General features: G+C 42.4%; 1 protein-coding gene across 2 annotated transcripts; it reads right to left on the bottom strand.

The window, feature by feature from the left end:
* Positions 1-1,293: 1,293 nt before the first annotated feature.
* Positions 1,294-23,804, bottom strand: mpz (myelin protein zero). 2 transcript variants are annotated; one of them, XM_074687915.1, is made up of 7 exons: positions 23,586-23,804; positions 21,950-22,116; positions 16,456-16,669; positions 15,553-15,682; positions 12,350-12,392; positions 4,821-4,850; positions 1,294-3,800 (listed from the first exon to the last, which is right to left on the bottom strand). In XM_074687915.1, exons 1-7 carry the CDS (start codon positions 23,629-23,631, stop codon positions 3,789-3,791), a joined length of 642 nt encoding a protein of 213 aa, XP_074544016.1. In that variant the 5' UTR covers positions 23,632-23,804; the 3' UTR covers positions 1,294-3,788. The 2 variants fall into 2 exon arrangements, with proteins under 2 accessions (XP_074544016.1, XP_074544017.1); XM_074687916.1 differs by lacking the exon at positions 4,821-4,850 and having other exon boundaries at positions 23,586-23,803.
* Between the last annotated feature and the right edge of the window lie 353 nt (positions 23,805-24,157).

Below are 24,157 nucleotides of genomic sequence, written 5' to 3'. Positions count from 1 at the left end.
GCATCAAATCTTGTTCTGGGATATAAAAAAAAATACAATATCTCATTTTTTGAAAATTCAGGGGGTGTAAGGTCTTGTTTTCAAATTTATTATATTATATGTAAGTATTAAATCAGGGATCAGCATGATATGTCCCCTTTAAAGGACAGACAGCTGATGATTGTCTAAAAACCCAGAGAGTAACACAGAGGTGTGCCTTTATGTTACCGTATCACATCGTTTTTCTGAGAACAAAAACTTTACAACATGAGAGTTTGAAAAAAATCCATTTATCAAGTTATTCATATCTTCCATGACAGAATATTGTAAAAAAAATAAAAATAAAAAAATCAATATTACTCCTTTCTGTTTTTGTTCTTTAAAAGCAGTGCACCAAAATTCCTCCAAACACAGGTGCCTTTTTAAGCTATTCTCACAACACAACCTTGTATCTTCTCACCTAGTTCTTGACAAAAAAAACAAATAGCCTCACCTGTGCTAACTAAGATTTTTTATTACCTCTTTATGAGCTGCTTTCATCTTTCAGTCCACATAATGCACCTTAAAAAGCTTGGTGTAAAATCCATTCAGAGTTTCTGGTTTAATTAGTTCAGAATAGTAGCAACAAAACAGAAACTCAGGCAGACTGTAATTCATGCCTTTAACCAGGTATCCAGGTGCTGTAGCTGAGGTCAGTGTGGGCATCAGTTAAAGACTGAGATTGTATTGTGTGTAACTGTCCGAATATGAAGCAGAGCATTTCTGAAAAGGTTACGTACGTATGCTCACTGAGCTCAGCCTGCAAGCTGAGTCAGAAAAATTAAGCCTCTCTGAAAATCACACATCATTTTGTCCCTCAGTGAAATGTAAAAAGGTTGAAAATGGTTCCAGAGCATTTATTTTCAGTTCATTATCTTTACTTCTAGGTAGCTGGGTAACAAAAGGGCCTGTTCAGGTGAAGCAATTTCAGTCCTCACCTGCTGACATCCAACTGAAGTATGAAGCTTAATTCCAGGACTAAATTCATTTTGATTGAAAAGTAAAGATCACCTGGTGGTCATTGTTCAGAATGTAAAAACCTTCAGATGAGGTCCTTCAGAATGTTCTTGTTGTGAATGCAATTGCCTTCACATAACCAAAAAAGAGTTATGCTTTCATGCCAGCCGTCAGTGTTCAAATACTTCAAACAGGCATCTCATGTGAGACCGGCTTTCTTCTTTTGAAAAGTTAATAAAAGTTTATCACTGCAGAGGAAAACTGTGACAAATTCGCACAATACATGACACGTGGTAGTGAAAGAAAGACGACTGCAGACATTGTCAGCTGGGTTTACTTTACTGTCTTCTGTTGACAACAGCTGCGCTTGGGGCTTTTTATTCATGATCTCTTTACAACATATTATACAGAGTCATCAAAAGTTGTTAGTGCTCTAGATTTATCACAAGCATTAAAAGAAATGTAAAAAAAACAGTAAGAAGCTCCAGTCATTTGAAATAAATGAAGATTATTGAGCGACTATGACTAAGACAATTCATAATACATATAAAACACATTTTAAAAGACATTTTAGTGCTGTTTGTCTCATGTCAGGTGTCTGTGTGGCTTTGCAGGAAAACAAGAAAACATTCAAACTGATCCATCTGACTGGATAGTTAAACAGCGTCTAGTGAAAAAGATCTCCAGTTATAAACGTGGATTTTTAGCACCTCCATTCCTGTTATGAATTTTAAAGGAACATTCAAGTCTACACTTTCCACCCTGCATATCAAGCACGCAGATCACAATCCATCTTTGGCTCAGGGTTGGAGAAGGAGCACCTCTAAAAGAAAGCTCAGGGGGAAGAGCCGGCTCTATCTGTCGTGATACATATGGATTTTTGGCTTGGCTTAACACGTCAGATAGATCTCTTCCACCAAAGCTTTCTCCCTCGGCTAGCGCCTTCCCCCCACTTTTTGACTCCCCAGCCACGTTGCGCTTAATCTGAAGCTAACCCAACCTTTATTCACCCCTCATCTTCTCTCTAATACCACACAACAGCCTCGATTTACCTTCATCTGGGAACTAACAACAGCCACACAGTACCTTCCATAACACACAAGGTCAGAAGTACAATGACATGTTCCACTGAATGCCATTACATTTCCCACCTGCCTTAAAAAACATGTTCTCCATTTGTTTCCTCGTGTAAAACGTCTCAGAAAACATTATTTGCTTTACTTAGGGTGACACAGTTTTTGCTTTATATCAAATTTTTAACACTCTTGACTTAACACACATATACATAAAACACACGTCGTATTTGCAACCGGAAGAGAGCTAGCTGGATTATGAGTTTCCGTTTGGCGTCTCCAGTAAGAACTAAAGGCGGATTTCTGCCCATGTGTTTGCCTTCCTTTGCCAGAAGGGGGCAGAGGAGAGCATTTTCGGCATTTGAACCAGCAGAAACAAGACAGTAAAGGGGTCAGGGGATGGAGGGACGAGGGCGGGCCGACATGGGACGTGCCTTCTGGGAGGAGGTGGAAGTTTGAAGGGCAAGTGAGAGGGCGTTCATTGATCACTGAGCAATATGGAGGAAGGGGAGGCAGAAGTCCGTCACCGAGTTTGAAAAATTGAAGAGGGAGAAGAAGGACAAGGAAGGACTGGAGAGAGGAAAGAGGAGCAGAGCATTGAGCTGTAGGCCTGGCAGTCAGATAAGGAGAGGCTTAAAGAGTGGAGTGGATTGTGTAGAGGCCTTTTCTGTGGGGGAATAATGCAGTGCAGAGTCACCAGAAGACAGGAAGAGGAAGAGATAAAAGGAGGCAAAGACGTAAGGACAGAGATAATGAAAGAGGGCGTTTGGAAGGAGGAGATGAATCCAGAGATGAGAGAGTGAATACAAGAGGAGGGAGGAGAGCAGAGGAGGCAAGGAGAGTGAAAGAGTGAGGAAGATGTAGAGAGAGATATATCCCGTTACCAGCACGTGCTAAAATAATTAGCCTTGGGTTGGCGAAGAGAAACGTGCGGGCGGATTAGCTGGACCTAAAATAACTCCTCGAGCACAGAAGCTGCACCTCTTCCTGGTAAGCCCTTTTGTCAGACTCCTGAGCGTGTCCGCCCGCCCTCTGGGGCCGTGACGTCATTCCAGGTTGTCAGTCGCCGGCCGTGGAGTCAACAGCGGACAGCCTCATGCGCTCACAGCAGGCAACTCTTTCCCTCTCCCCCTCCCTCTCTGACGGCTGAAAAATGTGCAGCTGTTACAGTAAGCCCGTACACTCTTATAGGGCCAGAAATAGCCCCCTTTAGCCAGGGCAGGGGCACGGCGACAACCTCCATTAGCTCAAATGTGAGAGGATTGAATCACCCCAAGCTCCAGGGCTTGAACCTCTATCTATGCAGGGCTGAGAGCAGGAATCATATTTCCCTCCCTACTATCACTCTCCTCTGCTTCTCTGTCTCTCTTTTTCTCTATCTGAAGTCCAGAGTGCGCTCGCAGCTCCGCTCAGTGTGTGTGATTGAGTCGTAAACATTAAAGCGGGAGATTCAGGGGACTCTAAACACAGAGGGATGGTCTTTCCAGGTTCCTCTTAAGGATGTTATGTGCATAGTTAAGGCCTTAAAACAGTTTTACAGGCTGCCCAATGAGTGCATATAGGGTCTCAGATGAGATGTTGTAAAAATTATTTGACGCCAACGCCACTGATATAGTAGGGCTATTCTTACAGCCAGTGCTGTCTTGAAAGAGTAGAGATAATAGGAAATAATGGGGGTAGCATCAGGCTGGGCAGAAAAGGAGGGAGCAGACTAGAGGAGTGGAGGCAGTCATGGAGAAGTCAGACCTTTATCTATAGGAAAGAGAAAAGAAAGAGAAAAGAGGGAGGGGAATTGAGAGAAGAAGAGAAACAGGATAGAGCAGTTAGCATATAAATCACTTCTGTAATTTGAATTATCAAGAAAAGCAGGAAAAATCACAGTGAAAGAGGAAGAAACGGGATAGGAGAGGACAGAGAATGGAGATCAGCGTGAGGGGAGAAAGTTAGAGTTTGACACGGCGCCTCCATAAAAAAAAAAGGCAAATTGGTTTGTCCCCGCAGCTTGGGATTGGTGATGCGTATCGGACGCACTTGGCGAGAGCTTTCTTGGTGGATAGGATCACAATGAAAGGAACCAGAAAGGCAAAACCCGGGGAGCGGCTTTTTAGATTCTGTTATCAAACCCTCACCGTCTTAGGGTCTCGCTTCAAATGGCATATCTTATGACCTGACAAAAGTAGTCGGGGTGCGGGTGCTGTAAGAGATTATCACGGCATCTTAGATCTGGGCTCATATAGCTGCGTGTACAGTCCTCAGCCTGTGACAAGAGCTGATATGACTTGACTCATTTATTCAGGGACTCAGGTCACTGTCGTGGTGGGTGTAAAGTAGGCTTGTGATTTGAGAGTCCTGCTGTCTCCACAGTGGACTTCCCACTCTCTTATCCTTGACCGTTCCCTCCCCCTTTAGCCGCCCCTGCTTCCTTCAGGTGTATTATTTAAAGGTGAGCTGGTTGGCGAGGCGGGAGAGGAGGCCAAGAGACTTTGACCTCCCTATCCCTCCCTCACCTACAGATCCCTCCTCCCCCTCTTTGCGGGTCAGCTCCAGCTCGATGGTCATCAGCACCCTGCCCGAGCCTTCCTCCCCTCCTCCCCCCACCTTCTCTGTCTTTCTGACTACGGTTTGCTGCTTCTGCTCGTGCTTCTGCTTCGCCACCGCCTGGCGCACGGGCTGGAGCAGCCGGCTGGCGAGCCCGCCCCAGCCCTTCCCCGTATCCTATTTCTTATCCTTGCGTGACTCCTGCTTCTTCTTTTCCGAGGCGGCCGCCTTCACCTTGGAGGGGTCGGCGGGAGGCGCGGGGCCCTGTGGGGGAGGAGGGAGAGGGGGTCGGGGGGAGAACAGGGGAGGAGAGTCACTTCAGGAGGAAAGGAGTGTGAGGGAGACAGAGAAAGAGAGTGTGAGGGGGACAGGGCTGGGAAGGGTGAGATGGGAGCGTTAAAGATGAGAGGATGAGAGGATGAGAGGTGGGGTTAGCAGGACAAGTGGAGCTATGTGAAGAGGAGAGAAACCACCTTTAGGAGGAGAGGAGGTGAGAGGGAGACATACAGAGAGACAGGGGTGAGGAGGTAGAGACAGTCCTTTTAGGGGAGGGGGTAGCAAGTCAGAGGGGGCGGAGTCCAGAGCTGTAAGGGGGTGACAAAACAGGTAACCATGCGTTAGGATGGGACACAGTGGCAGGCAGGCTCCATACACCTGTGACAAAAGATCAAGAACACACACACACACTCACACACACACACACACACACTCAATGAATCATTCCAGTTTTAGGTTCTTATTAACTCGACGCTTTTTGGTACACGGCGCTGACATTTAACAACTTTATGTTTTAGAGGAAAAGTCGCTGTTTTTTTCTCTCTGTCACATTTTTCAGTCTCCAGTGAGTATTAATTGAGCAATTAGTGGATAAAAATCTGAGCATAAGTAACTTTTAAAAGACATCTAAACTTTTCTTTGACTTTTGTTTGAACATCAGTCAAACAGTCGAGGGGTGCACAACAATAGAATAAAGCCTTTAAAGGCTCTTTGAAACACTGGTTTTATGTAGCTGAAAGAGAAAAAATGACACTGAGCATGAAATCTGAAAACTCATCAGAGTTATTCAAATCTAACCTTTTTCACATTCACACAGATTATTGTTTTTCTACATTATCATCTTATTCAAATTTTGATTCTTCTTTTTCCTATAGTCTATTCTTTATGTTTAGGTTTTTGCACAAACGTTTAATGCATTAATCAAAAAACAGATGATTTCAGGGTCAATGCACATTTTCTAAGCCCAAATCAAGACTTTTAAGCCAAGTGATGTCATAAATGTAGAAATAAAGACCAACAAGTTGTAAAATACTTTGAATGTTTTGCCAGTTATCATATTTGCCCCTGCAGACTCATTCTGTCTTTTACTCTTTGACACCAAATATTAGTAATTTTGCATTTTCTCATCTTCATTTCCTTCTATATCAATTTCATTTTGTAGATTTTTTTGGAATAAGCTTCTCTTTATGCTGCACTTTCCCCATGAACAAGCCAACCTGCTTAAAGTGATACTCCGGGATGGAACAAGTTGGGTCCTATCACAACTAGAGCATTATTTAGCGGTGTTTTTGTGTGAAAGTAACGCGCTGAAAATTCTCTAAATAAAGCGCGAATGCAGACCGATATCAGATTTTTTCAGTGGGAGTCCGTTTATTTGTGTTTTTAGTCAAGTAAAAAATGGCCCCGTCTGAGTGCAGAGGAAACAGGCAGAGGAGCAGGGAGGGAGTGTTTGGTGTGTGCGCTCTGGGCTTCTGCTGCACAAAAACACTGCTGTAGGGGTAATTTCTGCCCTAAACCTTGTGATAGGACCCAACTTGTTCCATCCCAGAGTATCACTTTAAATCTGTCAAAAAAAACAAACATTAATGCTAACTATACAATGTAGATGTATTAAAAACTGTCTAACCGAAGATGTAAGACCTCTCTTAAATTAATTTGAAACTTTTTGGAACTTTTAAATTTTCAAAAATTAAACTTAAGACTTTCAAAAACTTTTCAGATGCATCCTGGAGGGTGATTTTGAAGCAAAGAAACTCCACTACATTTTGTCCAGGCTCTTGTCTCTTCCTCTAAGCAATCTCTTTGTTCATTTTAACTTCAGAGCTACGCTTAAAGGAGGATCAGGAGTTAAACTGTGATTGTTTAAAGGCTCTCTGCACTTTACAGCACAATATCCCATCTCATTTATGAAGGGCCAGTACCTGGAAATTGAATAGTGCTGGACAAATTATATCATAGGGCTATTAAATGATTATCGGAAGCATGAATAAATTGATGTAGATTTTACCGTAGCTGTGGTCAGAGATAGAGCTGCGCGGCTCTGTCTCTCTGATATTTTTACATGAAAAGCCCAGATCAGCTTTAAATATTCAACTGTAACTTACATAATTCACCCATTCACTCCCACTCATTCTGCATATTGTCTGTGCAGTGTCTAAAAAAACATCTCTGAGGTGAAATCTATAAAAGGAAGAGGAGGGAGGAAGGAAAGAGGAAGTAAAGAGAGGCTTCACTTAAGCACAACAAGTCTATGAGGAAGAAGTGGACGGAGTGGAGATAAGGTCAAGGTAACACTTAACTTTACAAAGCTGGTGCATTAACCTATGAGTTCACCTCCTGAGAAGTGGCACAAGTGCAGGATAATGCTCTGATGGAGCTTAATGAAACCTCACTCATACAAGAGGTAATGCTTTCCACAGTACTGTGTACTCTTTGTACTCCTCCACCAGCTGACCTAAAGGCATATTCGCTGGTTTTAAGAGTTTCTAAGGAGAGGCAGAGGAAGTATTTCAGTCTTCAGCTTGAATTTCTTTTCAATATCAGGTTAGTAGACAGTGGAAAGCACACTGGAGGCTGCTGAAGCTCCGTCTAATAATACCCCACTGATTGCATTAGAAAATTTATCATCTTTAATTATGCGCTGTGCAGAAGCAGCACGCTCTCTGATAAGACAGCAATCGAGGCAGCTACCATCAGGCTCGATGGGGCAGCTGCACATCCCATCCGGTGTCATTACCTTCGATCATACTTACACTCCCTCATACATCATCGTATTGTTTACCATTATGCATCCCACGGTACGGCTCTGTTTGGGGTTCAATGTATTGCAAGGCTCCCACGCTAATGACAGACCTGCCTCGTAAACACAGAGGAGCCCACTGAGGCTGAGCGCAGAATCCCCCTCCTTGTTACAGGGGCTGCACACACTTCAAAGGAGATGTGGGTACAGTGGCCAGACAGGAGGGACCGGCGGGGAGGTAGATAGGTAGTTAAGTGGCTGCGTCCCCTGCTGCATGCTAAAAAGAGACGGTGACAGGTGAGGAGGGAGATTGAGAAGTGGATGAAGGGTGAGAGGTAGTGATTTTCTGTCCAGAACCGAAGCTGATCAGAACCCAGAAGACCTGAGGAGGGAGAGGAGAGAAACTGGAGAGAGGAGAGGAAGTTAAGGGAGGATCGACAGAGCGAAAGAGAGGAGGGGAGGATTACCGACAGATAGATGCCTCTGATGGTCAGCGAGGAAGTCAAAGAGGTGGGGAAGGAGAAGAGGAAGGAGGACGCGAATGGAGGGGGGGAGACAGGGGACCGGATAAAAGGAATGTGAATGAGCGAAGGAGGGAGGGAATGAGTGAGGGAAGGGAAGGAGGGGGAAGGAGAGAAGAATGGGTGGGTTGTGCGTTTGCGTGTGTGTGCGTGTGAGGCTGAGATCGATACCAAGTGCACTCAATTATCATTCCAGTACAGTATGTGTGTTCACTGCTGTGAGCTTGTGTGGCTGCAGGGTAAACTCCTCTCCCACAACTCCACCTAATGGGGACTAGCACACACCACAGGGTTCTTTTGTCTCCCCGTCTCCCCCTCTCCCTGCTCACTCCCTCACCCACAGCTTTTCTTTTTCACAGAGATTTGTAGTGCTAGGCCAGCAAACGGAAAGTAACGAAGATGGTGTGGCTGATACAGGATTGTGATGTGTCAGCAGAGCCTTCTAATAAGGGCTATTTGATCAAACAACCACTTATGAGCGCACTGTAAAATCCCTAGAGTCCTCTGTGTGCGGCGTAGCTTCAAGGGAGGGATCAGCTCAGAGGGAGGACATAAATAAAAATAAAAAATAAGGGATTTTGAGCTTGGATGGAGTGTCTGTTTTCGTTGTGTACTTCCCCTTCATTCTCCAGCCAAGATTTGCTGGAGAGTAACTGTAAATGACAACATTGTCAAATATTTCACTGTCCTTTTGGAGGCAAGTTATTTATTCATATATGCACTGTCACCCGCCGCAGGCACTTGAGAGCAACTGACTGCAGCTCAAGAGTAACCTGACAATCACACGACAGTAGAAAGCAAAGAAGAAGACAGAGAGAGGAAGAGGGGGGCTCCGAGGCTCCGGGGAGAAGAGAGCCAACGTGTTTGTTTGAGGCTCGGCCTTCGCTGGTGTCACCCTCTGGGTTTGAGATGATGATGTGTCGGTTCATGATGAGTGTGGCTCTTTTTAATGAAACAGGGAAATCAATTTTAGCTGTTTTTTTTTTTCAATTTAATATAAACACAAGCCTTCGTAAAATGTTAATCCTATAAAACAGTGACTTAAAATGAGGCAGAAACATCTTGTTTTGAAATGGAATATCATTCCAAGCCAAGCATGATGAGCTTTTTAGATTTCTTTATGTGATCATTTTTTACATAATCATCAATAATTGGTAGGGTTTCTCAGTTTCCCATGAGCACCATCACCCACTGTTGTAAGGATGCAACTCAACAAGAGATCGGCTCTTCTTTTGAACATTACTTTTTCTTTGTTAACACAACTTTTCGCAGGATGCAAAGTGGTGAGGTGATGTAATTTGTTGTTATGTAGAGCGGTTGTTTGAAGCGTGACAAGCAAAATTTGCAAACTAAATTTGTGCCGTAGTTTTGTGTAAAAACAGCGACACTTTAACCTGTGTTTTAACCTGGGCTCCAACATTCTCCTGTTTGGCCCCTGTCTTTTTCCTGGTCCACCATTACTACAAATTAAATATGTTTTCCTTCTCACTGCTGAACTTTGCCACCTGGTGCGGTATCCTCAAATATGTGTTTTCCTTGGAAAATCTGACCCAACCACAGATACTGAGCAATAGCATTTAGAAATGACCCATATTGCTGCGGATAATCTAACTTTAAATCATGGATTATGACCAGGAAAATACATTTAAGTGAGAGTTTTTCACTGATAAGGTCCACAGCTCCTAGAAGTTAAGATATGATTTGATACAATAGACTGTAAAAAATGGACGTCATCTTGCTCGGCTCAAAGTGAGGTTGCCACAACAACTGCTCCCCCTGGTGGCTGGCTGCAGTATAAGTCAAAAAATCTGTCTTGCCAGCCATTCCAGATGGGCTTTGGTCAAACTTTAAAGAATTAATACACCTCATAGAAATGTTTCTTACGTCTGATTGTTGTGGTGATTTGAAGATATCATTTGGCTGCCTTGTATTCAAGTCCTCTTTTTTCTGAAAAGTTTAATTTTCATTAGTTATAAGAGGTTAAAATCAAGGTTTTACGTTACTTTTGACAGCTGCCGTTCTCATGTATTTTTTTTCGATTGTAAAATATATCAGGAGGTAAAGTCAAGAAGTGATCAGACGCTCCAGATAAAAAAATATGTAATTTTTGTCACCCAGCTGCACTCAGATTCTCCCAGAATCTCTCACAGTCTCTACTGCGCAGACTCTGGCTCCAAACTGCTTCAATGGCTGCGCCCGTGACAGAGGAATTTTGGCTTCAGAACCGTACAATGGTAAATGGCGGAGCCACGCTGTCCACTCTATATCTATAGTCTATGTTTGATAGGGAGTACATAAAAATTATTAAATTATTCTAGATTCTTGAAAAAAATAAGGTACTTATAAATTTGATCAAATAAAACTCATAGGCACTGTCTGTGTGGATAACTTTACATCCATACATAGAGTTTTATGTAACTGAAAAGGTTTTTTTTTTCTTCTAACGTCATCATTTTGCCACAGCAAGGGGGAACAGAACTCTCACGCTCATTAGGTTTTTATTTACCACGCCATAAACTGTTTGAATTGCACTGATTACAAGTGGCACTTGAAAACACTTGAAAGGCATGCCACTCACTGTTCTTCTGTGGTGTTTGATGTGACACATGACACATTCTCACCTCCTACTGGTCTGGTGTGACGTTGTGTTGCAGCGGAGAAAAAATGCTTTTAAAATCAGCATACAAGTGGACAGCGCCTTAGAAATGTTCTTTTCAAGTTTTCAAACCAAACAGTGTGAAACTTTGTTGCACTATAATTCACAAGGCAGTAAATTCTGCTTTATATTAAATGACTAAAGTGATAAATGTGAGGAATCATAAATTTAAGTCACACACACACTCTGCTTGTTCGGCTTCATTATAAAAAGGAGAAGTGGGGATTTAATGAGGAGCTCTTTGGGGGCTAGCTGTTTTTGCAAAGCTGAACCAAATTGTCTGACTCACTTAAAAGACCCAGAATTCCCCTCACCAGTGTGAGCCACAGGGGGAGGATGCCGCACTCCTTACTGCTGGCAGAAGCCTGCAGCCACCGCCGCCGCCGCCGCTGCCTCGTCTTAACATTAGCTTCTACCTGCGGCTAAATGACTCCCTGTCACAATGGCACCTTTGATCTCCTACCTCTGATAACTTCAGAGTCTCTCTCATTTCAAAGCTGATTTTTGATTTGGGAACACGCCTTGAACTTAAGTCCCTCGCCCCCCCTCTGTTATCAGCATGCAGGGTGTACAGTCGATTACAATGCACCCCCCGCAACCATCCAGCCCCCGCATCACCACAGAGTAATCAAACAGAACTTGCCCTGGTGCCTTGTATTCACTAAAGAATACAAGCCACCAAAATGTCTGATTAATCCACCACTTTAGGCTATCGCACTCCCAAGAGGAATAGAGAGAAAAAGAAAATACCCCAGATCCTCGGCGTGCAGCAGTGTAAAACCACTGATAACAGCCTAGATCATAATAGGCCCAGTGATTTTCATTTGACTCCCAGTGAGAGAAATCAGCAGCTCTTGTCCATCTCCCCACTGCGAGCAAATCACAGCCTCCATTCAATACCGAAATGGCATTAGGGCCATGACACGGCCTGGGCCATTTCACAGCCGCTGGTTTGATTTTTGCCCTGTGGCTGTTTACTCGCACCGTGCTGTTTGGCCCCCCTCAGGGAGCTGAAGGAGGAGTGAGGGCCACAGGAGAGAAGGAAGGAGGGGGAGAGGAAGAACAGAGAGGGCTTTAAAGCACCTCAAATGCTGAGAATCTTAACAGCTTGAACACTGTTATTAGCGTTCGGCGGGCAGAGCTTGAATGACATGTTATTTTGTTGTTGATACGTAGCTTTGAGGAGGAGCTGGGTGAGTGTGTGGACATATTTGAGCTGCCTGGTCTGGCATTGGGGGAATGCGATTATGAAACTGTGCCGTTCTGCACTGTCATGTCTGATGTGTGCTATTGTGCAGCTGTACTGCATCAGAATAGATGAATATTCCTTCTGACAACACGTTTCCTTCCTGAGCCTTACAAATATCCCCACACTGAATGCTATTGTAATCTCTTCAAAAAGACGTCATTTTGCTATTTAGCGCCTGAACATGACAGGAAGTGAAGCTGTTGCATTTGGTGTTTGTGACTGGAGGTGTACATGTCATGGAGGGTGTGAGAAAAAGAGGCAGAGGAGGGTGAGGAAGAGGAGGAGCTGGAGGGGGTGAAGGAAGGAAAGGAGGTAACTTGCCTGTCTCTGCTGTGATCCCTCTTTCTTTTTCTTGCCATGTTTGCTGGAGGGGACAAAAGAAAGACAATGTCAGGATGTCGAATCTATCTCTCCCTCCAGTGGTCACAGGGCAGCATTGCCTGGCAGCCATCATGAAGAGAACATCAAGCTAATCTAGTGGCCCTGTCTCAAACACAGCCCCCAGGTGCAGGATGTGTTATGATCTCATAAGACTGGATAGGTATGAGCAAGATGACTGATGCATTATCTTCATGATCGAGAGGATTATCCGCTCTGAGACATCGATGGTATTTAAAGATGGACAACACATCTCTACCTCTTCCTGTTGCACAAAGCTAGATCCAAACTCCTCCTGCAACAGGGGGTTGCATCATTATTTGGATTCATAGTCTGCAAAGCAGGGTAAGGCTGGTGGAGCTGATATATTGATGTATTACCTCATCTGCTAACCAAACACACTCTTAACTTAGCTATAAAACAGCACTCATCCCTTAGGTGGGTGCAGTCTTCAGCAGAACTGATTCTTAAATCAGTTTGAAGCAGATGCTCACAGTTATACAAAGTGAAATGACTGTTGTGTTAGTGTTCATCATGTCTCCTTGTGCTGTTCCTTTTAACTACTAATCTGGTTTGGAACTCTGCAAGAGCAACATGTGATGACAGAGCTGGCATAAAACCCTGTTTTATATAACTCACTACGAGTAGATGTGTGTTAAATTTAAATGTTAAGAAAGGTATTTCATATAGTTTAGCTAAAGCTTCATAATCGCTTGTGGAAATGCTGCCCCCAACTGGACACAATCTGACACAAATCTTTGTGATCAATGTTTTTCATTGTAAGTGTTTCATCAATACTTTTAGCATACTTTTCCACTGTTGGCATGCTAACTTCATTGTTTTAGATTCTAAAATTTACAAACTTGAAAACGAAATGCTGTCTCAACCTCATTTTTTTGTGGACTTAGCAAAGAGGCGGAGTCAGGTGGACCTTAAGCTTACTCGATAATAAGCCCCATTTCCACCAAGCAGTCCAGTTTAGATCAGTACTGTTTGGTTTGAGTTGGCTAGGTTAAGCCTGGTCCTGTTTGTGTTTACACAGCCAACCGTGCCCCCTAGTGGTAGGTGGTGTGTAATCTGGATGCCGATAGCTGCATCAGTTAAATAACAGCATGATGCCATAGAGGCGTGACACAGTGTACCCCACTAATAAATCCAACAAAGAAGAAAAACCTGACACAGTACACAAAAAGCATATACGGTAGAAATCCAGCAATTTGTTTTGTTTGTGATTGGCATGTGGCTCTTTGTTACAAAGCGCAGTCAAGCTTTGTTTCAGAGAAGACTGTGCGCAGAGGAGAAATACAGCTGCTGTCGCACGCTAAGTGACGATTCTTTCGACCACTCAACAGACTGCAGTGTTGTTGGCTCCACCTTCCAGGATCAGATTGGTTTAGTTTTTCACTTCTACAGGAGGGTCCCAAAAAGTGGAACGGCTTGTCTCAGTTATTTGGAGATCTATTCCAAGATTATTCAGTGGCAATGCTGTAAAATGCGTGTCCCGCTGAGACGAACGGAACTGAACTGCTTGGTGGAAACAGGGCTTTAGTTACATTGTGCCAGCTTGTCAGTCAGGTCAGCCACGCCTCTATCGATGCAAAATTCATAACCTTATTACTTATTTTTTTAAATAGTTATATTAAAAGTCACTTTCCTTGCAGTGTGTGTGGATAAAGGAAAAAGGTGCTCAGGCCTAACTGGGTTTTTCTGTACACAATGATTTTGGGGCTTTTTCAATCAGTGTCCATTTCGACATCAGCTTTGTTTATGTAGTATATTTTAAACAGTCAGTGGCCCACCAAAGTGCTTTAGAGTAAAAATAGGTAGAAATAATAAAAGCATAAAAAGCTTTATAAACAATAAAAACATATTATATATAAAAACATAAAACAGCAATATAGATAAACATAACATATACCCAATAAAAGTGACGATACTACGCCAAAGGCAAAGTGAACCAGTGCATCTTAAGTAGTGTTTTAAAAGTGGAGAGGCTATTCGCAGTCCCCACAGTCAGAGGTAATACGTTCCATCTTAAAAAGGATCGAGGAACGTCTAAGACCACCTGATTAGCCGACCACAGGGCTCTGGAGGGCTGATGTAACTTAACAAGGTCAGACAGATATTCCGGGGCCAGCCCATTTAGAGACTTAAAAACAAATAGAAGAATCTTAAAATCGATCCTGTACCTAACTGGAAGTCAGTGAAGCGAAGAAAGCACCCGAGTAATGTGCTCCCGTTTCTTTGTCCCAGTTAGGAGACGAGCTGCTGCATTTTGAACGAGCTGCAGACGGTTGAGCTCTGACTGGTCAGTGCAGACATACAGGGAGTTGCAGTAATCTAAGCAAGACAAAATTAAAGTATGGAGAACTTTTTCCAAGGTCTTTCTGGATTAGGTATGATTTAACTTTGGCTGGATGTGGATGTGACTTCAGAATCTGTAAGAATTTTTAACACTTTTCTATCAGCTTTATTTCTTACGGCCAGAAGTTGCTGCTTGATGTTCACAAGTGCATCACTGATGAAAGTGCCAAAAAAAATGGTAGCGTGGAGATGCTGAATACTGAAGAGAGCTCTTCACTTTTGTCAATGTTATTGCAATAAAAACAGATGAATCTTCTTATCTTTTAAGTTTCAAAGTCCTCTTTTACTGTCGACGAGAGCTTCCAAAAAAACTGCCAAACTCAATTTCTTTATAACATTTGGGTTTAAATCAGCAGATTAAGAACTAATCAACAAATAGATGCCTATTTTAGATTACATTTATGTATCGCTAACAGCTAAAATGCAACATTTCTGACTTTTAAAGCACTTAAGCGTAATGGGGAGTTTTGGCTTCACTTTTGGAGATCCATGATGTTGTCCATCTTTTTATACAGTCCATGCTCAGAGGCCTTTATCTCAACATTTTTGCGGTACAGCTTTTGGATTAGATTCAAATGAGATATCATCACCCGTCCCTTTCCAGCTGAATTAGGCTACTCCAAATCTAAATCTCCCGCACCTGACTAATCAAACCGTGACACTGCAGCTATGCCAGCTTGGCCACGCAGGTGTCAGTGCCAGGGATGGGCTCTGGCTTCAGCTCCAGTCCCTGGCACAGACCGGACTGGCAGAGCGCCGCAGGCCACAGGCCGGTCACTGACCTGACACTGAGGCTGAAGACGCGGCGCGCCACCAGGAACCTCATCAGGTAGTAGATGACCACAATGAGCACCAGCAGGCCCAGCACCACCCCGATGATGGCTCCTGTGATCACACCAGCCTGGATGGGCACTGTGAGCGCAGGAGAGGAGACGGAAAAAAGGAAGGGAGGGTTAGAGAGCAGAGGAGAGAACGTGAGGATAAATAGGAGGGTGAGAAGAAAGAGACAGCGACAGGTTGGAAGGAACCGTAAACATGAGCCAAAAAAAGGGTGAGATGATTTAATAAGAAGGAAATGGAAGGTAAAGGTAAGCAACAACAAAGCGAGGAGATGAAGGAATGTGAGATGAAAGAAGGGAAAGAGCAAAGGTAAAATAAAGGTTGAATGAAAGAAGAAGAGTGCAGTAGAGGAGAGGAGGATAAGGTAGAATAAAGGTAAGAGCAGGGACAGAGACATGGAGGGACAGAGAGGAGGAGGGGGCGAGGCGATGGAAAAGGGGAAAGAGGAGAGAAATGGGATGAGAAGGCAAGGAGAAGGGGGTAAAAAAAACGAGTGGGAGGCAGCGATAGCAATCTCAAATAGAGAAAGAGATAAAATTGTAATTGATTTCATTTAACAGGAGGTGTGGGGAATTCTAAACGAGGCAGTGCGACGCAGCCCGAACGCAGCACTCGCTGTATTCTGATGTGCAGAGCAAATTGAGATTAATTTCAGAGTTTGGGATGATTATAACAACAATTGAAAACAGTTGGCTTCTGATGACAAAAATCTACTAAAATGTGCCATATGGGCTTAGTGGAGAGCAAACGAGCACTCACAGATGTAAGACAACACAGGCATTAGACTCTGAATTTGATTTTCCTGACGAACCCCCACAGGACTCACAGTACGCCTTCTGTCTCACCCTTCTCAAAGACCAGCAGGCGCACGCTGGAGGGCCGGCCCACGATGTCAGGGGGGTTCTTTGCGTCGCAGGTGAAAGTGCCGTTGTCGCTGAATTCCAGGTTCTTAATCAGGATGGAGCCATCACGGCGACCAGGGTTCCCCACAAACTCCACCCTGTCCCTGAACGGACCCTTGTTGTCAACGTAGGCGGCACCGCCTGTGTAGTGGAAGATCTGAAACAGACGGGGAAAATATTTGATCATCTTTTAATTTTATTACAGTTCTGTGCTAATAACAATCAGTTTACGTCATCCTAAAAAAAAACTTGCATGTAGGCCATTAATATGAAAACAACTCAAACTGTTATTGTGGACTGTTCTCAGCAGAGGAAAATACAATCAGCTTAAAATAAATGAAACACCTTTCAGATCAATATCAAACATAAACAGATTGATTTAGTGAGTAAACACCACTGTAATCACTGAGATTATGTAAAACAAGAGTTATTACTACAATTAGAGCAAGAAAGACCCTCCTCAGTTGAAATTCTTTCATATAGAATAGAATAGAATAGAATAGAATAGAATAGAATAGAATAGAATAGAATAGGTGATGACAATAGATTAGAACAGCCAGAGGAAAGAAAAAAATGGAATAGCATAGAACAAGAAAGAATAGAATAGAACAGATGAGAATTCAGTGCCTTGGAGCAACACAGAAGAGAACAGACCTGAGCAGACAAGAATAGACAAGAATAGACAAGAATAGAATAGAATAGAATAGAATAGGAACAAATGTGAAAGAAACAAGTTTAATTTAATACATTGAGCAGAATTGGTTATGGTAGAATAGAATAGAATCAATTAGAATATGATAGAGTAGAAAAAACCCCCAAAACAAATTAAGTCAAATAGAATGAACAGCACCGATTATGATAAAATGATGTAGAATAGAATAGAAACTTTAAAGAAAATTAGAATAGAATGAACAGGATTGGTTATTATTAGTTAATAGATATTATAGATTGAATGGAATTGATTATTATAGAATAGAATAAAACAGAATAGGTCAGGTATTAATCACCCATACCATATGCTACAGATCGTTACAGGTACATTGGAATAAGGGTGTATTGTTTCATAAGCTCCCTCTGTGAAATATAAATCCTCAAAACACAAATATAAAAGACTGAAAACTGAAAAAACATCCCTCTTAAAAAAAACCTCTTACAATAGAGAGTAAATCTGTGAACAAGTAAATTACATTTTATATATTTAGACTTTCATGAGAATAATTGCAAATAGAAATGTCTCAGCAGTCACTACACCTCATTTTTCTGAACCATCTGCAGTTGTTATTCTTGAACACTGTTATGACACTTTGAGGAGTTTACTGTCTCCTCAGAGGGCAGCAAGTTCAGTCTATAATCATATTAAGTGTAATTTTATAATAACATCCTCGTGTCTGGATTTGTCCATGTTCATGTAACAACATCAAGTGACAGAAACTCTTATGTATTTCTCTGCATTTCTTTGAAAACATGGAGCTGGTTTATTCCAGTTATGCACCCTGTTACGAGTTTAAGGTCTGGCAGGACCTCAGGTCAGACTGGACCAGCTTAGACCAGACCCTGATGAAAAGACAGAACCTTTAATTGGTTGAACAGCCAGATGTTTCAGCCATGTCTGGTAATGAAGACGGTTTGAGCTTTGGGTGAATTCCACTGGCGTGATAATCAGAGTATTCCCAGAAATGTGAAATGTTATTATAGAGTCACTGGATTAAGTTTTATGGAGTGGTTGTTTGAGTATCCAAACAGTGCGAAAGTAAGATGAGCTTCGCTGCAGACTCTACAGATTTTTTTGTCCTCATGAATAAAGACTTTTCTTCACTCTGCCTCTGAGAGCTCTTTAGAGCGCATCAAATCTTTCTGCACAAGTGGTGTCAACCATTACGACATGAATTTACTCAAGAGTTATCACTGCACTTTAGTTTTCTTTTTGTGGTTCTTTTATAGTGCAATTTTATATTTGAGATACTCTTCAGCATATGAACAGTTACTCTCTGTGAGTGTGTGTGTATGTGTGTGTGTAATCACTGGTGGAGTTGGTTGAATGTGGAGTTTTTCTGTGTTTTTATTCTCTTTGTGCTATTTTGGTCTTGAGTTACTTTGTGGTTAATGTTTGTGACTGTGGAAGCTGTTTTTAATTATTGTAGTTCTTCTTCTATGTTTACGGTTGAAACATAAAACTTTCAATACTGAGTTTTAATTTTTTGCGTTTTTATGGAGGCTTATCTGTTGTTGCAGCTCATTGTAGATTTAGTTACGCTTCTGCTTCTAGATGTATTCAACTGCATGATGACGGACCATTAGTTATCAAAGTAAAACAACTTTTTGAAAACATACCATAAAACAATTAAAGCTGACGAAAAAGAAAGCAATTTCCTGGTTGAATAGCTCATGTTTTTAACCTTTCGTGGCCCAAGTTTTGGTACTTAGTGGGAGTAGGAGCTAATATGAAGCTGATTCGGCTAACCTGTTAGCAAACTGGCCCTTTCGTAAACACAGTCGCCTGTTTTTGAGTAAAAGCTACTTTATGACACTAAAATGACACCTGAAATGGGAGCTCAGAGGCAGAGAGTGCTTAACAGCTAAGGATGATGGCCTCACTACTAAAAAAAACTGAGCTCAACAGTGTTAAATTCGGTTTTTATTTACCTACTTATTTCTTTCTTAGGGACAGATATAAGATCGATTACAAACTGAGATCAGGCACCTCATGCAAGTATCACAATGTTTAAAGTAAATTGATTTAACCACAAATGTCAGACGACTTCTTAGATGTATAATAAAACAAATATTGACTCAAGCAGCACCAAAAGAAAAAATAGCCAATTCTGTATTTTTTCTGATATAAAACCATATTTCTGGTTTTAAAGTGCCAAAAAGTCTGGTTTTCAAGCGATTTTTAAATTCTGGACTATCAGCACTAAGACTGGTGGATTTTGTTTACCAGTCAGTACCAGCCTTAATAGCATGAGGGTCATTTGGTCCAGTTTTATTCCTTAGATGATCCTATTTCTAAGGATGGGACTGCGTCCATTGTTAGTGAGTAATTTAAAGCTGTTCTCTCAAACTCCACAAGACCAGTGTCAAATTGAGTCAATAATTAGTGAAACAAATGAATTGAAAGATTAAGGCCCGTGAGAAATCTATGACTCGTAAGCAGCCTATTGCACGATGTGAACACGTTGGGAATCAAATGAGACATTCTGAACGGACAAATGTAGCATGACAACACATATGGAGACTTGTGAAACTATAAATCAGCGCCGGCGGGGAGAGGAATGAGTGACAGAAGATAAGTGGAAAAAAAGGAGAGAAGAAATCTAGTTTCAAAGTGAGGGCACTGCGGGAGAGGGATGAAAGCGAAGGAGGTGAGGGGAGGAGGTAATGAGAGACGAGGGGAGGGACAAAGACGGTAGGTCTGGGGAGGAGGAGATTAAGGGAGGTGGACAGAGGGAGGCGCAGTCAGGACGGAGAGATAGAGAGATTAGAGAGATGGCAGGACGATAAGGCTGGGGAGAGTGAAATTAAAGAGCAGGTGAGGCAGAAAGAGGAGGAGGGGGGAGACTTACAGGGGAGAAAGTTTGATTCTCTTTTAAAGCTTATACATAAATGCATCACCCCGAATAAATCTACTGTTTGAGACATTTCAGATTATCACGCAGTGCTGCTTCCATCAGATTAAACCAGGACTGTATTTGTTTTTGACTGCAAGCCTCATGTTTGGTAAGAGGGCTTCAGAATGACTACGAAACCATGAATTTCTGCAGGAGAAGCACAATTTCTCACTCGTCCTCATATTAAAGCTGCATGCTGCAAAGTTCCCAAATAACCCTGAGCCGCTCGGATAAAGTTTTTTCCACTGCATCTTTAAAGTGTTTTTGTCAACAAGTGCAAGCCATGTGACATCAGCACGCCGCCCCCTCCTCTGGAATAAACCGTGTCCCTCTCTGTGCCTGGTAGGGGCAGCGAGGGTGTAAACAAAAACCTCTTTTGACTGAAGAGGTAGCCTTTGTTGTCAAGGCTGCTTGTCTGTTGTGCGAAAAGCCTTTTTGTGTGTCTCCTTAAATATTAATTTTGAAGGTTTTTTTGAATTCAGAAAAAGGTTAACTTCTCAGAGGGAGTAAATATCATGAGTGTTTTATTCAGGAAGATAAGGACAAAAACGGGACAGGGCTCTGCTCTGGTTTGCCTCCCGTTAATGACTTATGCTAAATACGTAGCCTTTCAGGGACAAAAGGCTAAACACTATCTCCACAGACTCATCGCTGACTTTGTGTGTGCGTCCTTTGGAGGTGGAGTGGGTACTGTAGGGTGGGTTATCAGACTTTTTTTGTTCTGAGGTTGGCTGAGGGGATGTGAGGAAAGCAAAACAAAGGAGAGCAGACACCAAAAATGAAAAAAGATAAATTTTAAAAGAAACATTTTTCTGGAATATTGAAAGAATTGCCTCTTAATCTAAATGATATGGTTAAAGTATGATGTGCATTTGATGCAGGATATGCAGCTTTAAGAGCCATACAATGAGAGAAGTAAACAGCCTTGGACATTTAGAATAGAGCAGGGGTGGCCAACCAGTCAGAGACCAAGAGCCACAAAAATGACCGTGGTACTACAGAGAGCCATGTCACACTCAAGATCTAACAAACACACTTTCTCTCACACATAAAGGAAATGACATAAAATGAAAATCAATATTTTTCCAATTTTCAAAGAGAGGTTTATTGTGTTTGTGTTTAAATTCTTACTAGAAAAGAGAAACTGAAACTTAAGTATCAATCCCAACTGATTCCAACGTTGACATCCACATATGTATTGTTTAGATTGATCGGCACACCACAACTTATAACTATATATATACATATTTTATGAATGGATCAAAGAGCCACACAGCGAAAAGCAAAAAGCTGCCTGCGGCTTGCGAGCCACAGGTTGGCCACCCCTGGAATAGAGGGCCATAATAAATTCATTTGCCTTAAGAATAGACATGTCCACTCTGGGGCTAATATGTTGAAGTTTTTCTGTCACAAATTGCAATAAAAAAAGCTTATGGGCTCCTCATGTAGTGTCATTTTATGTCTTTCCACTCCTGGACCTTCCTCCACAACTTAAGTTTGATTCAGAGTCTGCAGGTTTGAGTTTATCCAAGTTATCACATGCCTTCTTTGAGTATTTTACAAAACTCTGCAGTGGTTAGATTCTAGCCTCAGACCAAGAGATGAAGTCAACTTAAGGTTTGCTCAATGACAATCTCATCAAGCGCAGCTCAGATGTGAATTATCGGATCAATTAAGTGATTGTAACCAAAAACTCTGTGGTAATGTGACGCCATAATGTCTTTGCAAGACAGTAACATGATTAGACAATAGTACACCTGTATCGTGTTACACTGATCAGTGCATACAGTAGCCTATAGTGAGTGTGAGAGTGTGATTTTGTGAATTACAGAGATGCTGTCCCGGGAGCCATCGGGTCTGTAAGTCCAGGAGAAGGTGACGTCTTCAGAAGTCCAGCGCCAGGAGAAGAAGGAACAGGACAGCCGGATGTCGGAGCCCACCAGGGCGTGGCGCTCCCAACCAGTGTAGATCACTATGGCCTGGGATTGCTCAGGTGCTGGGGCACACAGAGCACAAATAAGCTAAAACACCACCAGAAATGTACAAAATATCCCTTCAACCATTCCTTTCTTACACAAACTGACTGCTGCAGGAAGTGAACGCTGCAAAAACACATAAGTATGCCTGACATCCATCCATACAGTAGATCCTCCTCCATGCTGCCAGTGTAAATACAATGTAATGACAGGCTTTTTTCCCTTAAGTCCCCATATGCCTGAACATCTTTCAGTTCTTACTGTAATCACAAAGCACACAAAGCATTGCTCACAAAATGTTAATTACTTTTCTCCTTGAAATCACTAAAACAAATCCCAAATACTTAAATATGCACCAAGACACACACCGTTAAACTAGACATTTAGCCGTGTCAGATCCTCCATCGATTCAGACATGCACTCAGTAAATATTTGGATTATCACAGGAATATTAGTGCTAGTCTCTTGAAGTCAAAGGGTAACATCATTTTCTTCATTAATATAGATTATGTTGGCTTAATCACAGGCACTGTTTATGCTTGAATAATATTTAATGATGGATGTTAATTTGGTTTGGTTGCAGAATCAATATTTTACCTTCCTGGAAAATGCACCCAGCATTTCAAACAACCAGCAGAGTCAGGGAGAGCAGCACATTCCTGCCACTTTAACATCTATGAAAAGCAGATTTCTTTCTGGACTGTTCAGCTCAATTAAAGCACCTTATGTGTAGTTTTGTTCTCACATCCTTAATCACACCAATGCCTCCAAGTTTTTCAAAGGCTTCTGCTTTTAACACTTAGAGAGTAAAGTTCACAGCCCTCACTGCAAGTGTCCTTGAGCAGGCACCTTCGGAGCAGACAGCCACCTCCAAACTGTCAATGAAAATCACGCATTTGACATTTTTTAATTAAAAGTCTGACAAAACTGCAAATAGCTGACAGGCTGGGAGCAGAAAAAAAGCTGTCTGACTGAGAGCGAAATGTCTGCCAACCTTTTGGTGTAACAGTCATAATATTAGAGCTCTTTAACTTTGCAAGCTTAGAGACAGCTGGTTCATAAAAGAAGAGCCAATCCTCTTATGAGGCATGGGCCATTTGCCACAATACACCTAAGGATGTCCTCTACAGGTGTTTCAATGGCTTTTTTCTGCTACAACACAAAGAATGTTAATTAAAATACATGTTTTGTGTTAATCCAGTGTACAGAGAGAGATTTCATTTCAGAGGAGGATCAATTAATGTACTGCTCAGCCTGTTGACCCTTCTTATTATCAAGTCCATCAGTATTCAGGTAAGCGCTTAAGAAGAGAGGGAAAAAAGCCTTCTTCATCACATCATCATTTAACCTTTAACCCCACATCAGTGGAGAGATAATTTCTATCACTATCAATAGCTGGAATTCACTGTGGGCTTTCTTTGAGACCTCATCAAACTAAAACTCAGTAAAAGTTAAAAGAAGATCCATTCTCCCTTTTTTTCTCTTTTACCTATTCCCAGGAGTACAACCGACGCCAGCGCCAAAAACGTCAGCATGGTTTCTGGCTTCTCCGGAGCTCCCAAAAGACCTGATGAGGAGTCAGCTGAGGAAGAGTCCCGCTCTGCAGGGAGCGCGGAGTTAAAAAGGAGGTCAAAGAAAGGGAAGAAGAAGAAAGAGAGTGCAGGATGCCAGGACACAGGGCTTCAAAACGGGACAACAACAGAAAACCCACTGTCCCCTGGTTTATACCCAACCCCACCCCTCGTACAGGCCCGGCCCGGCCCATTACTCCTCTCCAAACTCCCCCCATCACCACCACCACCACCCCCACCCGCTCCTGTCAATTCTCTCCATTTCTGCTCTCATTGAAACAAATTACACACATTATCATTTGGAGTGGAAGGAGGAAAAAAACGCAGACTGGAGGCACCTGTGCCGTACAGTAGCTGCTGAATTAATTGGGTAAACAATCGGCAACTTGGGGCGAATTTGCAAACTCTGTGCAGCATTACAACACGATGAATGTGATGTGGTGGATTGCACCCTCACTGAGATGAGAGGGAGAGATAATCAACACTTGGC

Source organism: Halichoeres trimaculatus, unplaced genomic scaffold, assembly GCF_033239565.1.
Source record: "Halichoeres trimaculatus isolate MK-OKI-2021-1 unplaced genomic scaffold, fHalTri1.1 fHalTri1_scaffold_15, whole genome shotgun sequence".
Lineage (NCBI taxonomy): Eukaryota > Metazoa > Chordata > Actinopteri > Labriformes > Labridae > Halichoeres > Halichoeres trimaculatus.
Note: the sequence above shows the minus strand (reverse complement) of the source record. Positions and strands in the feature narration are given on the sequence as shown.

What these genes read in the sequence shown, in the direction of transcription:
- mpz (XM_074687915.1), bottom strand. Translation starts at nt 23,631, where the DNA reads ATGCTGACGTTTTTGGCGCTGGCGTCGGTTGTACTCCTGGGAATAG. An exon ending in CCTGCTGGTCTTTGAGAAGG is followed by an intron (nt 15,683 to 16,455) that starts GTGAGACAGAAG and finishes CTGCGCTCACAG; the next exon opens with TGCCCATCCAGGCTGGTGTG. An exon ending in GTCTTCAGCCTCAGTGTCAG is followed by an intron (nt 12,393 to 15,552) that starts GTCAGTGACCGG and finishes TGTCCCCTCCAG; the next exon opens with CAAACATGGCAAGAAAAAGA.